Below are 18,446 nucleotides of genomic sequence, written 5' to 3' on the forward strand. Positions count from 1 at the left end.
AAGAACGGCAGATGCTGGTGTAACTGTAGTTCTATTTCAACAAGGCATTTTAATCAAAGAACCTTCTTGATTCGACTCGGATATGCTTGGTGTTGGAAAATCTGACTGTCATCACAGAGGTTAATTCATCCCAACAATGGGCATTTCAACAAATGATGTAAGGGTTAACATGTCCAAAATGTGAATCTTGCATTGACCTAGCTAGGCTTCTGGTCACATCAAATGCTTGAAAGTGACAGACATTATAACACTTTTACAGTTGCTGTGGTTCACAATGTCAGTGGACCAGACTTCCCAGGGTTTTGAAATAGTCCACAAATATTTTCTGCAGGAGTTATTTGGACTCTGTAGGGAATACTGCACATTTGTGTATATACAGATGATGTATACTGCACAGCAGATGCAGGAGAAGTATATAGTGGATGTGGAGAGGATGTTTTTTCACTAGTGGGAGAGTCTCCGACTAGAGGTCATAGGCTCTGAATGAAAGGACGTTCTTTTAGGATAAATTCTTCTCCTATCTTTGTTCTTTACTTTGAGGAGAAATTTCTTTAGTCAGAGGGTGGTGAATCTGTGGAATTCTTTGCCACAGAAGGCTGCGGAGGCCAAGTCTGTGGATATTTTTAAAACAGAGATAGATTCTTGATTAGTACGTGTGTCAGAGGTTATGGGAAGAAGGCAGGAGAATGGGGTTAGGAGGGAGGGAGAGATCAGCCACGATTGAATGGCGGAGTAGACTTGATGGGCCGAATGGTCTAATTCTATTACTATTCCTTATGACTTTATGACCTTGTGAGAACATCTAACACAGATTAACAACGTAGTTACAAGATAATAGAAAGAGTGTGTAATTAACATTCAAAAATCTCAAGTTGATCAGAAGTCACCTTTCTAGGTGTGATAATTACCAATGAAGGGTGTGATTTAAACCTTTTATTTAAACAAATCTTTGCATGTAGATAGTATTCAAAGATCCTCAAAAGCTTTGCAATCAATTTTAGGCATTACATTATGTTAGAACTCATTCCTAAATATGCCCGAGTAGCTAAACCTTTAAATTACAGATGTAGTCCAAGAAATAAAAAATATTTTGTCTTTACTCCAAATGATTATGAGGCATTGGAAAAACCGATGAATGCAGGACAACAAGCAATAGATCCCTGGACAAGAGACCTAAACAAATTTCATAAACAGTATGAACATTAAATTCTCCATCCTGATGCGTACCCATTTCTCCCATTTTCCTGCCCCCTTTCCCCCTCCCCTCTGTTCCCTTCCACCTACATCCCTTCCTCTGGCTTTGCATTTCAATCCTTCTTATCTGACATCCCTTCAACTTTAGTCTTTGTACACCCACCCGCCAACAGCACTCCCCCTTACATGTGTCCACCTATCACTAGCCAGCTTTATCCCACCCCCACCTCTTTTCCAGCTTTCTCCCCCCACAACATTTAATCAGAAGAAGGCTACAGGCCGTAAACATCACCTCTCCGTGTCCTTCTAGATGTTGCCTGACCTGCAGCATCTCTGGAGGACATGGATTCTTCTTCTGCTGATCTGTGTCTGTCTGTAGTGCACTATATCTCATACATTTTCACCCCAACAGAGGTGAGTTGCTGTCTTAGAACGATGTCTCAATGTGTCTCGATGTATTCCATGCACTAATTGCAGTGGGACCACAGCTGGGCGACAAACCTATTTTCATACAAATACATTTTGCATCTCTGAAAAAATAATGATAACTTACTAGGGAATGAATCGAGAGCCACCTCACTTAGAAATGAAAAATAGCACACATTTACAAGATGAGACTTTACAATGGCGCAGCTGGTTGGTGCAGCTGCTATATCACAGCACCAGAGGCCTGCCTTGGGCACTGTCTGTGTGGAGTTTGCACGTTATCCTTGTGACTGCGTAGGATTCCTCTCAGTTTTCCTCTCACATCCCAAAGACATGTGTATTTGTAGGTTAATTGGCCTCTGTAAATTGCCCCTGGTGTGTTGGGAGTGGATGCGAAAGTGGGATAACATAGAAAGAGTATGAATGGGTGATCGATGATCAGCGTGGACTCAGTGAGCTGAAGGGTCTCTTTCCATGTTCTATCTTTCAATCAATTCAATGGAAATATGGAGCTGGAAATAATGACTCACAATGCTTACCTGTCATAGTCATACAGCAGGGAAACAGGCCCTTTATCCATCCTGTGACAGGCCCTTGTAGTTGCAAGGCCCCACTAGTTACACCTGCCTATGTTTGGCCCACATTCTTCTAAACCTTTCCTATCCATGTACCTGTCCTAGCGTTTTTTTAAATGCTATGATCGTATCTGCCTCAACTATTCATTCCATTTACCCACCACCGTCTGAGTGAAAAAGTTGCCCCTCAGGTCTACATTACATCTTCCCCTCTCACCTCAAACATATGTCCTCTTGTTTTTGATTCCCCTACCCTGGGTAAAAGATTGTGCATTCACAATCTATTCTCCTCATGATCTCACACACATCTATAAGATCACTACTTAGCCACCGGCGCTCCAAGAAATAAAGTCCTAGACTGACTGCCCAGTCTCTTCCGACAGCACAGGCTCTCAAGTCCTCACAATATCCTTGTGAATGATTCCAGCTTAACAACATCCTTCCTATAGCAGGGTGACCAACAATGAACTCATTACTCCAAATGCAGCCTCATCAATGTCTTGTACAACTGTAACATAACATACCAACTTCTATACTCAATAATCTGACTGATGAAGAAGAATGTACTGAAAGCCTTCTTGACCACCATATCTACCTTTGATGCTGCTTTCAAGAAACTAGGTACCTGTACCTCTCGATCCTTCTGCTCTACTGCACTCCCCGGAACGCTTTCATTCACTGTGAAGGACCTGCCCTGGTTTGACTTTGCAAAATGCAACACCTCACACTTATCTGCATTAAGCTCGATTAGCCATTCATCAATTCACTTGTCCAACTGACCAAGATCCTGCAGTAATTTATAATAACCATCTTCGCTATCTATGACCCACTAAGCATTTAAACCCAATCACTGCAGCAGATGAGTAATTCGTGTGGAATTAGTCATGTCATACTTGGCTCTATATGTTGATTGATTGGTTGTTTGAAACAAATTGTAAAGAATGTCTGGCCTATAATAAAGGAGCCGTCTCAAGACCTCCTCTCAAAAGACAAATAAAACCAAAGGCACCAATGCAGGTGTGGCAAATTGATTCAATGCAGAGATCAATGCACTGATAGTGTGATATAGTAGGCTCAGTGTGAACAATGGATAATGAATTGCTAGTCAATAGCACTTAGCATTAATTATGGCAGAAAGTGGTGCCTCAATATTGATTGCGGACTATGGGTCAGGAATCGAGGATCCAGTTTAAGAGGGAGTGCTGGCGCCTAGGTCCAGGAGTTCGGAGGTGAGTTGGGTTGGGATTATTGTGTCGAAGGCAGAACTATAGTAAGTAAGTTGGAGTCTAACATAGGTGTCTTTGATATCCAATTGTTCCAAATGAAGAAGGTAGAGCCAGAGAGACGGTATCTGCCATGGACCTGTTGCAATGCTAAGCAATTGATCAGTATTTTTGCCAGGATAGAGGTGTCTAAAAATACAGGCCATTGATCCAAGGTGAGAGAAGAAAGATTTGTGAAATGTTTTTCCACATGGAGGGTGGTGCCTATGTGGAATGGGCTGCCAGAGGACATAGTAGAGGCAAGTACAATTACAATGTTTATAGAAAATTTGAAAATAGCTGCAGTAGGCAATTTGGCCCTTCGAGCCAGCACCGCCATTCAATATGATCGTGGCTGATCATCCAAAATCAGTACCACATCATGTAAAAGACGTTTGGACAGGTTCAGGATAGGAAATGTTCAGAGGAATATGAACCAAATACAGGCAACTGGGACCAGCTCAGGCCAACTTAGCATGGATAATTTATGCTGAAGGGCCCTTATCCATGCAGTATGACCACAGGGACTGTATCTGATCTCAGGTTGGTGAATGTCCAAGAGTATCCAAGGTCAGGATTGAACTGGACTGTTGGAGCTGTGTCACTGTTGCTCCAGTCGCACAGATAAATGCAGACACTCAGAAAGCGATGGAGTGACAGGGGAATGCAGCAGGGGAAGTAAAATAATTCAATTAAAAAGTCCTGGTGTACAATGGATAGAAAGTTATTTGCAGTCAGACTCCATATGGAGCTCTTGAAGAACTGTGTGCATTTTCAAGAGATGTCACCTGGATATTTCATCAGCTTCTGTTTTATTCCATGTGGTGTGTTTTGCTTAGTCTGGGCATCGGGAAAGCCAGAGGTTCAAACCTGTGGAGCATTTTGAACAAGAGGAATAGGAAACAAGTGCAGGAGTGGACTATCCTGCCCTGTGTGCTGCTCCACTCCCGATCGTTACTAATCCCCCATCCTCACACCTCTTCCTCCCCTCTTGGACTGTAACCCCACCCTCGCCTCATCCTCCCACCTGATCATTGCCCTGCCCCAGTCTGTAATATCCTCCCACTTGTTCAGCCCTCCCTCAATCCGTAACTCCATCTGTTCACTCCATTAGTCTGTAAACCCCTTCCTCTATCTCCCATCTCTTACCCCCTCTCTGGTTTTTAAACCCCTCCCACCACCTGACCTTTGGATTTCCCTGATCTCTATCTGTCACCCCCACCCTCCTCACACACTGTCCACCACCTCCCTCACTGTAACTCCCCCCCCCATCACCCATCCATCTAGTCCTCCTCTCCCCAATCAGTACCACAGCCCACCCTCTTCACCCACCTCTTACCCGCCTCCTCTGTTCAGTAAATACCCTGTATTTTCCTCCCCTCCCTCAGCCTTAACCCCCCCCCCCCCCCCCCACCCAATTCCTCCCACCTGCTCGCTCACTTGGTAATCTACCACCTGGTCTTCACCATCCATCACCTGTTCCCCCCCCCCCCACCCATCTCCATATCCTCCTCCCACAGGACCCCATCCTTTGCTCTGTAATCCTCCCTATTTTTACCTTCCCACATGTTCTGTCCCTCCCCCATCTGTAACCCTTTCCATCCTCCCAGCTGTTCCCTCCGTCAGTCTGAAACACAGCCCGCCCTTTGTCCTCCGACCTGTAACCCCTCCCTCCCGCGAGCTGTAACATGCACACCCTTGTCCTTCCAGTTATTCTTCCATTACTTAGCCTACCGCCCCCCCCCCCCCCCCCCCCTCGTTACTCCCCATCCCTGGTCTGTAACCATGAAGCCTCATGTCCTCCCACCCATTCCTCCCTCCCTCAATCTGCAACCAACCTCCTTCCACTCCATTATCCTCACACCTGTTCCCTCATCTCCCCGATATGTAACACCCCCCTCCGTTTGGCTTTCCATCTGTTTCTCCCTCAGCTGATATGCACCCCTCTCTTCCTCCTCCCACTTTATCTCCCTCTGTCAATCTGTAACCCGCCCCCCATCCGTCCGTCTTTTCTTCCTCCCTCATCTCAGGTGTCTTCCTCAATTTTTCCTCGACCCTCTCTAAAAACTTCACATCGTTCCTGTGATATGTTGATCAGAAGTGAACACCATCTTTGGCCAGATCAGTGTTTTCTAAAGGTTCATCATCACTTCACGCACATCATGGCCTCCACTGATAAATTCCTGAATTATATCTGCACTAGCATTCATTTAGTTCCACCTGCCCTCTCACTTCCAATAATTTGTGCACATGTACCCTGGTCAACACAATGAGCTACCACTCTGTATGTTGCCTTTCCCCATTTTTCGATCGTGCATCATCTTACATTTTCTGCATTAAAAATCATCCACTGTGTGCCTGCCCAATGTGTCAGCCTGTTTCTGTCCTCCTGCAATTGATCACCATTCTCTTCACGGTTCACGGCACTGTCAAGATTTGTCTCATCTCCAAATGTGAAAATTGCAGTTTGCAAGTCTACGTCTAGACTCTCTAAGTCTAGGCCATGAAGAGAGTTCAGTGAAAACAATGGCATCCAAACCAAACCCTGGGGAATAACACTGTTCACATTGTGAAACTGAGGTAATGTTCCAATCATGTGCAAAAATAAAATGTGGCCTGTCAACTGCTTCAACGACTTTGTGAAGCATCAGATGTTTGCAAGATAAGTGATGGCTCACAAGTCATATTCCCACGGTGAAGTTCAAAACTAAGTTTGATTTGGAAAGTGGTCACTGAACAGTCTGAAGAAGGGTCTCGACCCGAAAAGTCACCCATTCCTTCTATCCGGAGATGCTGCCTGTCCCGTTGAGTTACTCCAGCATTTTGTGTCTATTTACAGTATTGGCTAATCAAAGGTTCACCAGACTGATTCCTGGGATGGCAGGACTTTCATATGAAGAAAGACTGGATAGACTCGGCTTGTACTCGCTAGAATTTAGAAGAGGGGGGATCTTATAGAAACTTACAACATTCTTAAGGGGTTGGACAGGCTAGATGCAAGAAGATTGTTCCCGATGTTGGGGAAGTCCAGAACACGGGGTCACAGTTTAAGGATAAGGGGGAAGTCTTTTAGGACCAAGATGAGAAAAACATTTTTCACACAGAGAGTGGTGAATCTGTGGAATTCTCTGCCACAGAAGGTAGTTGAGGCCAGTTCATTGGCTATATTTAAGAGAGAGTTAGATGTGGCCCTTGTGGCTAAAGGGATCAGGGGGTATGGAGAGAAGGCAGGTACAGGATACTGAGTTGGATGATCAGCCATGATCATATTGAATGGCGGTGCAGGCTCGAAGGGCCGAATGGCCTACTCCTGCACCTATTTTCTATGTTTCTATGTTTCTAATGTTGAGAAACAAGAAACTTCAGATGCTGGAACATTAAGAAAATGATGTGCTAGAGAAACTGTGTGGGTTGGAGGCAGCATCTGTGAATGCAAATGGGCAGACAATGTTTCAGGTCAGGACCCTTCTTTATATCCTTCTAGTCATCCACATGGTCATTGACCAGAGCTATCCTGTAATTTTGAAATCTGAACAACATTGAAATTGTTTGTCCTTTAACATTTGTACACCCTGTTGATGAGACCCTGGTGACAATACAAATGCCGCCAATTCCTGGAGTCACCAATGTTAGACCTTCCACCCACTGATCCACAAGAGCAAAGTCTCACCCCAGCTCCTCTATCTCATCACTCGATTCTCCACAGCAACCAATCCTGAGCATTCAGGCCAAGTATTCACCTTTCTCACTGTGGGCTGCAGTAAACAGAAATATGCTGTGATTCCTGTTCCTTTTTGCACCATTGGACATCTGTGACAAGTATATTACTTCTGCAAAATGAATACAAAGTGTAGTAAAGTCAATACATTTTGAGAATTCTTACGTTTGAGAATTGTGGGCAGAGTTCTGCACATTGGGAATGGTGAGTTGTGAGAGAAAATCAAGGAAGTAATTCAGCCGAATGTACTTATTGTTGACATAGTTATTTTATTTAATAATGTTGTGGGTAACCAGTTGACCATCTCTTGTAGTTTCTTTTGTTTCCCATAATCAGGAATAACTCAATTGTATCCTTATCTTTCTATGGATTTTATGTATAGATCTCTGTGTACATCAAGGCTCATGAGGTCTCTGCCATTTACTCTCTAATACTCTACCAGAATTTTACCTCCCAAAATACACTACCGCACACTTGTCTGGATTAAATTTCATCTGTCACCATTATTCCCAACTTTTCATCTGATCTCTGTCCTCCTGAGTCCTTAGGCAGCCCTCTCCAATATCTATTACTCATCCAATATCCGTGCTGTCTGCAGAATTAGTTATCACAGCTCCTAAATTCTCATTCTTCATTTTATATATTCACTTTATTGCCACTTATGTACTAAATAGAATCCTTTTGACACAATTTCTCTGACCAATTTGTTGTGGAACCATCTCAATATAGATCTGTAATGGGATTGGATTAATAACCTCACAACGAAGGAGTTTGGGAACAGTTTCTGAACATGGTAGAATCTCACATGCAGTTATTAAGTTGCAAACTCGGTGTGTGAGGCTGTGGTTCAAACATAAATAACATCAGTTAGAAAATAGGAAGGAAGACTTGGCTACAATGAGCTAGGAAGGTAGGTTAAAACATTGATCATAACACAGTACAGCACAGGAACAGGCCCTTCGGCCCATTATGCCAAATTAAACTAATCCGTCTGCCTGCACATGGTGCAAATCTCTCCATCCCCTGCATGTTTGTGTCTATCTAAACGCCTCAAACTGCAATCATATCTGCTTCCACCATCTCCTCTGGCAGCATACTCCTGGCACCTATCACCATCTGTGTTATAAACGCGCTTCCTAAATCTCCTTTAAACTTTCCCCTTATCAGGTATTCATAAGTTCATAAGTGATATGAGCAGATTTAGGCCATTCGCCCTTTCAATCATGGCTGATCTATCTTTCCCTCTTAACCCGTCTTCCTGCCTTCTCCCCATAACCCCTGACAACAGCACAAATCAATGCCCTATAATATTTGACATTTCCACCCTGGGAAAAAGACTGGTTGTCTACCCTATTCATGTGTCTCATAATGTTCTATACTTTGTCAAGTTTCACTTCAACCTCCAACACTCCAAAGGAAACAGGTTTGCCCTGTATCTCTTTAACTAATACTCTCTAATCCAGCTGGACAACAAGAAAGTAGTGACACACTTAAGAAAATATGACACCATTCTCAATAAGAATACATTCCATTAAGAAATAAAGTCACTGCGAGAAGGATGAACCATCTTAGTGCCCAAGGTATTGAAGTGAAATAAAAGGTATAAGATATTGTCTAGATTAAAAATTTATGGAATTCCCTGCCACAGAGGCAGTGGAGGCCAAATCACTGGATGGATTTAAGAGAGAGTTAGATAGAGCTCTAGGGGCTATTGGAGTCAAGGGATATGGGGAGAAGGCAGGCACGGGTTATTGATAGGGGACGATCAGCCATGATCGCAATGAATGGCGGTGCTGGCTCGAAGGGCCGAATGGCCTCCTCCTGCACCTATTTTCTATGTTTCTATTACTGGTCGGCCATAAGAAAAGAAAATGCTCAAAAACCAGCAAAAGATAACAAAAGGGATTATGCTGAATTATGAGAGTAAATAGCACAAACATATATGTAAAAGCAGACAGTAAAAGGTCATGGTGAGTAAGAGTAATTATTTGTCTCTTACCGAATGTGGCTGGGAGCAAAGAAAATGGTGAAATTGATGTACAAGTAATTTGTAGTCATTGAAATGTAGAAAACACATATTTCAGTAGAGGTAGAACATTAGAGGTGGTAAAGGAGAGAGTCATTTAATAATATCACCATCACCAGTGGAAAAAGTATTTGGAAAATTAATGCCACTGAAACTGTCAATCCCCAGGACCTCATGGATCTTAAAAGAAAATATCTGCAGAGAGAGTGAATGCATTGATTCTGATTTTCTAAAAGCTCCATTCTCCTAGTAAGGACACGTGGTGGAAAACAGCCAATGGGTTGCTCTTCTGGTAAACAGCCACAAAACAATTGAAAACATACTTTATTTTGAGTTGCTATAGGATTCACTGAGTATTTCACGTGCAATAAAACTCCAATAATCTGCTATTCAACTGTAAGGTAAAGAATTAACGGAATCCACCTGTAGCATCGAGTGGAAACCAAGTTAGTGACAGAGAAAAATGCAAAATGACAATTAATCAGAAGTTAGAGAGAGACATGAAAATATTTTTCAGAATGTTTGGTCTGATTGTAACTATCTTTAATTAGAACCCACCGCATCTTGTTCAACGCTATCTAACTGTGGGCAGCGTTTAGTGACAATGTTTGAATTAACTTCCATTATCTAAATTAAAATGTTGTAAAATGCTTGTAAATTACTTTAATTTATATAAAGAGAAATTCTAAAGCACTTGGAAATGTTTATTTCATTGTAAGACATAAGCCTCTTTATTTAGAAAGGCATCAAGTTTTGTGTTCAGCCGTGTTTACAAGGTGGAGTTGCAAAGATTGAATTTACTGCCATTAACTAAATTCAGCTGTTGGAAACATGGTTGTGAACAACTTTGCACAAAGATCAATTCTAAACCTCTTGGAATACCTAATTTCATTGTAGGATTTATCTTAGAAATATTTATCTCTTTGTAAGATTAACTCGCTTCATTCAAAAGTAATTGTATCTCAGATACTCTATTTAACGGCATAGAACTTGGAGTTCAGTGGTGTTTGTAATGGTCAGATGCAATGTGACCATTAACTAATTTCAACTGTTGCACATGGAGGAAAACTGCTTCATGTAAACAATTGTGAATCACTTGAGATTTTCTAACATTGCTAGACTTACTCTCTTTTGTAAGGAGCCTTTGTGGAACACAGTGCTGGATCCTGCAATCAGAGAATCATTAGCACAGAAACTCCTTGCGAGTGAGCAGCTGAGTACAGCATGGGAGATTTAAAAAGCAGCCATTAGTGTGCGGCCAGGTCTGTTTCACTTGTGAATGAGCAGCTGAAAGGATCATCAGCGCCGGAGATTTAAAAAATCAGCCGTTAATGTTCGGGTTGAATCTCCTAGTGTTGTACAAAAGGGAAGCAGCAGGCACTAGTGGAGCAGCGTATTTGGAGTGGTTATGTGTTGAGGTGAAGTGTCTGGTTGAGGGTAAGTGCTGAAGCTTGGGTTCGTGAGACTTTAGTGAGGAGACTGAATGGAGAGTGACAACAGGGTAAGATCTGGTTTATTCTTCTGTAACCCTGCCTTGGTCTCGGTGCAGCAGAGGTGGCAGTAATGGCACCGGCATGCTCCTCCTGCAGGAAGCGGGAGGTCAGGGAAACGTCCAGTGTCTCCGGGGACTACACCTGTGGGAAATGTGGCCAACTGCAGCTCCTGCCCGACCGTGTGATAAACTGGAGCTGCGGCTGGACAACCTCAGGGGAACGATAGTGTTGGACATCGTGATTCAGTCGTACAGAACTAGAGCAAGACTCCACTTACAATATTGTGTACATTCCACTCTGCAGGATGGTGTGGTAGTAATAGAGAGAGTGCAGAAGAGATTCACCTGGTCTCTGGAATGGAAGAATATAATCATAAGGAGAGATTAGATAGATTTGGGTTATTCTGACTGGAACATAGGAGGCCGAGGGGTAATGTAATGGAAATGTATTGAATGGTGTGGGTCACAGATAGGATAGATTGTCAGAGTCTTTTGCCCAGGGTTAGGAAATTTAAAACTATAGGGCACAGCTTTAAAGGGAAAGGGAAGAAATGTAAGGAAGACCTGAGTGTTAGGTTTTTCACACAGGAGGTGGTGATTACATGTCAGAGGTGGTGGTGGAGGCAATTGTAACTAAAATGTTTAAAAAGCATTTAGACAGGTATTTGGATAGGTATGGAAAGGTGTAGAGGGATATGGGCCTAAGGTAGTGAAATGGAATTGGCATAGATAGGCATCACAGTCAGCATGGATGAGTTGTGCCAAGGGGCCTACCTCTGTGCTGTATGATTGTATGACTTATGGCACTCAGAGGAAACCCATTTGGTCCCAGGAAGAAAGTGCAAACCTACACAGACACCACCAGAGGTCAGAAATTAATCTGGGTCTCTGGAGCTATGAAGCAGGACCTGGTGCGCCATCAATTATAATGTCTGAATTGACTTTTACGTTCTGAGTCGACTGTTGTGTAAATGGCTGGAAACTGCTTCACTTTAGATAAACAGAATTCTGAAGGACTTTGAAATGTTTATCTTGTGTGAAACCTAACTCTCTTTAGTTTGAAACCACTGTGGTATGAAGTATTCTATCTTTGTCAAAGGCATCTAACTTAGTTTTCTGCAGTGGTTTGCAATGTTAAATTGTGATGTTTGCATTAACTTTCATTAACTAAAATCAACAATTGTATAAAATTGTAAATGACTTATTTTAATGGAAACTTTATTTATCTTATTGTAAGACTTAACTCTCCTTAGTTCAAAGCTGTTATGATGCAAAAGTGCTCCCACAGTGCCAAAGGGCCAAGTCACCTGCTCCTGTTTCTTTTGTATTTTCCAACAGTCTGCATTCTTGCCTTTTGAACCGTCTCCTTAATTAAGTGTTGGATTTGTAAGTCAGTTCAGTGGGACGAGGCAGCTTTGTTAAATGGAAATAAAGGCAAGTCCACGGAATCCTGGGTGTTAAGGGATATTGAGGGCTAGATAAACAAATAAAGATAGCATGGTCATAAGATCAAATGGTCATGTAATAGGAGCAGGATTAGGCCATTCAGCCCATCAAGTCTGCTCCGCCATTCAATCGTGGCTGATCTATCTCTCTCTCCTAACCCCATTCTTCTGGTGTATGAAAAGAGAATGTAATACATCAGTGGTATACATAGCATAGCAGAGTACTTAAATACATTAGAAGGGCAAAAAGATGATGTGAAATATCACTGGGGGACAAGTTTCAGGAAAATACACAAGCATTTTTTCAGCATCTTAAGAGGAAAAGGGAAACAGAGAAAAACTACTGTCCACAATGGATCAAAATAACAATCTATAAACATAGAAATAGAGGATGGGATGACTACTTCTTGCATAACTACTACTCATCTACATACAGTAAGGAGGAGGATATTGTACATGAAGAATTCAGAGAGGGGATTGTGAAATTCTAAAGAATGTTTTCATTGTAAAGGAGGAGGTATTACATATCTTGTTGAACTGAAAGTTAAACGAATCCCCAAGGTCTGATGAGATGTATCCCAGCCTGGTGTGGGAGTTAAGGGAGGAGATTGCTATTGCTAGGATAGTGACATTAAACCTTTGCTGGCCAACGGCTGCAGATAAGTGGGCGATTCTAACTTCCCCAATGTTGGCTGGGACTTCCTTAGTGGCAGGGGCATAAATGAAGCAGAATCTGTTAGGTGCATTCATGAATACCTCTTGAAACAAGGAGAGATGGTCCAATTTGGGAAGGGGCCATTCTTGAACTATATTGGGAAATGTGACTGGCCAGGTATTCGGGGTTACAGTGGAAAAGCATTTGGGAACAGTGGTCAAATCTCTAGTTTTAAGATAGTTATGGGTAAGAAGTGCTAAATTGTATGTGTAAAGTGCTAAATTGGAGAATGGCCAATAACAATGGTGATAGAGAGAATCGATTGGGACCAGCTGTTATTGAGCAAGTCCACATCTGACTTTTCCCTAGAGATGCTGTCTGACCCGCTGAGTTACTCCAGCTTTTTGTGTCTATCTTCGGTTTAAACCAGAATCTGCAGGTTCTTCCTACACATTTTGTCTGACAAGTAAGAATTGGTTATTGGCCAGCTTGTCAAAATTGAGGACCAACGTGTTTCCTTGCGGAAGAACATGTAACACAGGAACAGGCCCTTCAGCCCACAATGTCTGTGCCAAACATGACACCAAGGTAAACGTAGACAGAGAAAGGCTTATGGGATACTTGTCGTCATGGGTTGGGCCATTCAGAACAGGAATTGGGATGCCATGTTACAGCTGCACAAGACATAGGTGAGACCACACTTAGAATATTGCATGCAGTTCTGGTCACCATCCTATAGGGAGGACGTGATTAAGCTACAAAGGTGTATAAAAGATTCACAATGGTTTTGGTGGGACTTGAACCTTGAGTTATGAGGTGAGGTTAGATAGGCTGGATTTGGTTTCTCTAGAATGAAGGAGGCTGAGGGGTCACTTAATGGAGGGCTGTGAAATAATGAGGGCTATAAATAAGGTGAACAGTCTTTCTCTCATAGTATGGCAGTCAAAAGGCAGAGGTTTAAGGTGAGAGGGGAATTATTTAAAGGAACCTGAGGGGGAAGTTTTCACAGAGTGTGAAGGGTGTATGGAATGAGCTGCCAGAGGAAGTGAACAGGTACATGGATAGGAAAGGTTTAGAGCGATATGAGCCAAAATGCAGGCAAATAGGACTAGCTCAGGTAGGCACCTTAGTCGATGTGGAATAGTTTGGTCAAATAGCCTGTTACCTGCTGTATAACTCTATGACTCACAAACTAGATGATACAGGCTTAGGATAAGAGGCTTACTGGGGAGCTGAGGAAGAACTATCTAACCTAGAGGGTGGTTGGAACATGCTGCCTGAGGAAGACTCTCACATCTAAAAATTATTTGGATGAGTACTTGAATCACCTAGGCCTGGTAGGCTACAGACCAAGTGGTGGTAAATAGGATTTGTGTAGATGAGTATTTGATAGTCAGCATGGACATGGTGGACCATGGCTTGTTTTTGTACTGATTGATTTAATCGCTCCATGGTTCTCATCAGCACCTCTGACCCCTTGACACTTGTAAATCCAACAGCTACCTTTTTGTTTGATTTAATTATTTGAAAGTCGATTGATACAGAAAAAGAGAATGTCCTCTCTGGAGAATGTCCAGAGAGTGTCCATTTTCACTCACTCAATGTGGACCACAAGAATTAAGATGTACAGGGAGTGTGGCTCCTGCAGGAACATCCACATTACAACATGAACTGACGCCTCAGGGGAGATTTGCCACTAGAGCTGGTTCAATTCACCAAGAAGCACGAGCAGATCATCAAAATATCTTTGCTCTTGGAGAAAGTGCCGAGGACATTGATAGGGGTGCAATTAACATATGTTAGGATGAAGAGCCTGAGCTACAATCACTGGTTCATTAATTAAACGCCACGACTAAGAAGCATTGAGGATCAAGTTAAGCTCATAATAAAAAAACAATAGCTGCCTGCTTCTCCACTAGATTACTTCAAAATTGTGAGGTCGGATCTTCATCTCAATGAATGGTATAGAAATTTCATGGCCTTTCCAGTGGTACCAATTTATACCCTGTGAAGTCAAAAGTGGAAAATCAATCAGTAGATCAAAAATAAATTCAGACAAGACATTGAAACATGCTTTTACCCTGTCATAGAACTTATGTGAAATCTGCCATCAACCAGTATCTCAACACCTTCAACCACCCATTAATCCAGCAAAAAAGCAAAATAGTGTGCTGACCAGTGTAGCTGGCAAGCTCAAACATCAAACAAGGATCCCACAGAGCCACAATCATTCCAAACATTTGCCACAGTGTGACGGTTCCTTACCTGGCTGTGTCGATTCTCTCCATACTTTCCATTCAGATTGGCACGATGACAGTTCTTGTACCACCAGGCCCCTTTGTATGACAGGGCACAGTTTGTGATGGCAACATCATTATCCCGATCTTTTGTGGAGAAAGGGCGACCCTGATGATAGGAGAGGGAGTCACCTGTGCAATCAAAATTACACGTCATCAATGGATAAACGGTGCAGAGCCAAGTGGAACAGAGCAGATTAGAGACAGGGTAGAAGGAGCTGGAGTTAAGACGAGCCCATTGAACCGTATCCGAGCAAGATTTAACATCGTCATGAGCAAGAGAGAGGAGTCCCACTGTGGAAAGGGAAGGGAGATGGTCTGGTCAATGTCCATCCCAAGGACAACTATTGCCTGCAGGAGCTTAGTGGAGGCTCCAGCTGAACTGCTTTGAAGTGGAAGCCATTGGACAACAGTAATGTTAAAGAATTACAGTAAATCCCATGACTTTTTAACACATAGATTAAAAACACAAGGTTGACAAGGGAGAAGGTAGGACCACTCAAGGATAAAGGAGGGAATGCATGCTTGAAGTCAAAGTACTTTCCATTTCTATTCAGCAAGGAGAACATGGTGGATGGTGAGATCAGTGCAGAATGTAGTCTAAGGTCAAGGAGGTGGTGTTAGGTCTCTTGAAAGGGTATGCTTGCCTTCATTGCTTGGGGCATTGAGTATAAGAGTCAGGAAGTCATGGTGCAGTTATATAAAACTTTGGTTAGGCCAAAGATTGATTATTTAAAGTATTATGTGCAGTTCTGTTGCCACATTACAGGAAGGATTGGAAGCTTTCAAAGGGTGCCGAAGTTCATCAGAACGCTGCCTGGATTATAGGGTATTACATATGATGGATGTTGGGCAAACTTGTATTGTTTTCACTGGAGAGTTGCAGGTTGAGTGAAGACCTGATAGCAGTATATAAAATTATGAGAAGCATAAATAGGGTAGACAGTCAGAACCTTTTTTGTAAAGTCAGACCAGATGGCATAATTTTAAACTCAGAGGGATAGAGATTAAAAGAGATGCGCGGGGCAAATTTATTTTCACAGAGATTGGTCGGTGCTTGGAACATGATGCCGGGGGTGGTGGTAAAAGCAGTAAAGATAGTGGCATTTACGAATCTTTCAGATAGACACATGGATATGCAGGGATGGAGGGGGGCGGATCACGTGCAGGCAGAGGAGCACAGACGTCAATGACCGAAGGGCCTGTTCTGTGCTGTACTGTTCTATGTTCTCTGTTCTATGTTAATGGGGGGGGATTGGTTCATCCCATCATTTGCCATAAATTCCATACAATTATGTGCATACAGTGTAATCCTGCTGATCTCATTGCCGTAGCCTCTGCAAGTGAGGATCCACTGGAAATCACTGATCATTGCACCCCCTCACAGACAGGAACTTTCAGACCCTCACCGTGTGACTGTGTTTTCTCGCACCCCTATCTCTCCACCCCAAAATCCCAATCAGTCTTCAGCAATTGTACTGCATGTGCGGAGTGAGTCTTAAGCCTGTGCACTACTAATTATTCGTAAATCAACGTGGACTTAAAAAATGACAGGACATTCTGTTCTTTTTAGGAATCACTGCACTGTGCTACACAATACAGACAGACTGAGCGTTGAGATCAGTTCTTAAATAAGCTGTTTATACAAGCACAAACAAACACTCCTCTGTGTATTTGCACGTAACAGATGGCTTTGTTAAACCTGGTTCTGACGCCAGCAAGCTTCAAACATGGCAGTCATCAGAATTGTCACGACACTAAAACTAATTCGCCATCTTTCCAGAATGCTGGTTTCTAAACCAAGCAACATCCAGGTGAACCTCTTCCTTACCCTTTCTAATGCCTCCACATCCCTTCCTCCTGCACAAACAAAAGCCAACTTCTCCATGTAAATCCTATCCCCAAGAATTTTCTCCACTGATTGATACTGTATAAGGCTCACCAACCTATAATTTCCAGAATTATTCCTATTGCCCTTTAACAAAGGAACAATGTTGGCTATTCTCCAGTCCTCTGGGACCCCCCTCATCTATGGCTAGAAAGGAAAGAAAAGTCTGGTAGAGCCCAGCAAACTCCTCTCTTAATAACCTGGGATAAATCCCATTAGGCCTGGGGCTTACCTGCCTCAATTTTCTTGAAAAGACACAACACCATCTCCTGCTTGATACCAACACGCACTAGAGTATCAGTATGCTTGTTGCAAATCTCACTAACCCCCGTGTCCTCAACTCGTTCTTTGCTCGCATGTGTTCAGGGCAAACCAAAAGACACAAGAAACAGCAGGTGCTAGAATCTTAAGGAAAAAAATCAATGTGCTGGAAGAACTCGGTGAGTCAGGCAGAATCTGTGGAGGGAATGCACAGCAATGTTTCATGGTCGGGACACTTCTTTAGACTGATTGAAGTAGGGGGATGAAACAGGAAGAGGTGCCTATGGAACAAAGCCTGGAACAGTATGTACAAAATAAGTAAATATAGGAAGCACAGTATCCCATTGACTTCAGTGAATTCCCTTAGATCTATCTTCTAAATTCTCTGAAGGAAGGATAGTGTCGGACAATGTTTGTCTGTCAGATGTATGCTGGGATAGGGGAGTGTGAAGCCTTTACCTTCTCTGTGATCAAGTGACATATTCCTTGGCAAAGATACCAACATAGACTAGTGAGTCCACCTCCACAAACTGGTTTCAATATTCAATGGTTCTGCTCTTCATCTAGCTACCCAGTCACTGTTATGGGCCTGTCCCACTTAGACGATTTTTTGGGCGACCACAGGCGACTGCCGCAAAATTTACAACATGTTGAAATTTTTTCGGTGACAGTGGCGACAATTTTTGCTGTTGTAAGTTGCCATATACGTTGTCGTAGGTTGCCTCTAGGTCCCTGGCTAAAGAGTTGCCTAAGTGGGACAGGCCCATAAGTGTTTATTGAAAACATATGGATTTCATTTCACATTAAATGCAAATCCCTTGTCATATTCTTTCTTTGCCACTATTTCCTTCTTTACCTCCCATTTCCTTACCTGATTACAACAGGATCCTAATGAAGTGGGGCAAGGAATGGTAGATGCGATTTAACTCCCAAAAAATGTGAGGTGTTGCAATTTGGTAAGTTAAACCAGGGCAGTACTTACTCAGTAAATGGGAGGGCCCAAAATATGTTGTAGAACAGAAAGACCTGAGATAATGTAGGAACGCACTGCAAATGCTGGTTTAACCCAAAGATAGACATAAAAAGCTGGAGTAACTCAGCAGGACAGGCAGCATCTCTGGAAGTCTTGACCCAAAACATCACCCATTCCTCTCCAGAGATGCTGTCTCTGGAGAGTTACTCCAGCTTTTTGTGTCTATCCTGAACG

The 18,446-nt window shown here is 42.7% G+C and overlaps 1 protein-coding gene across 1 annotated transcript in view; it reads right to left on the reverse strand.

Moving 5' to 3' along the window:
• Positions 1-13,858: 13,858 nt before the first annotated feature.
• tnr (tenascin R) overlaps positions 13,859-18,446 on the reverse strand; it is a 48,850-nt gene continuing 44,262 nt past the window's right edge. The window contains exons 18-19 of the mRNA XM_033029137.1: positions 15,059-15,222; positions 13,859-14,798 (exon numbers count right to left, since the gene is read on the reverse strand). Coding sequence (XP_032885028.1) covers positions 14,709-14,798; positions 15,059-15,222 — 254 coding nt within the window. The 3' untranslated portion in view covers positions 13,859-14,708. The remainder of the gene's footprint in view (positions 14,799-15,058; positions 15,223-18,446) is intronic.

Source organism: Amblyraja radiata, chromosome 10 (assembly GCF_010909765.2).
Source record: "Amblyraja radiata isolate CabotCenter1 chromosome 10, sAmbRad1.1.pri, whole genome shotgun sequence".
NCBI classification, from domain to species: Eukaryota; Metazoa; Chordata; class Chondrichthyes; order Rajiformes; family Rajidae; genus Amblyraja; species Amblyraja radiata.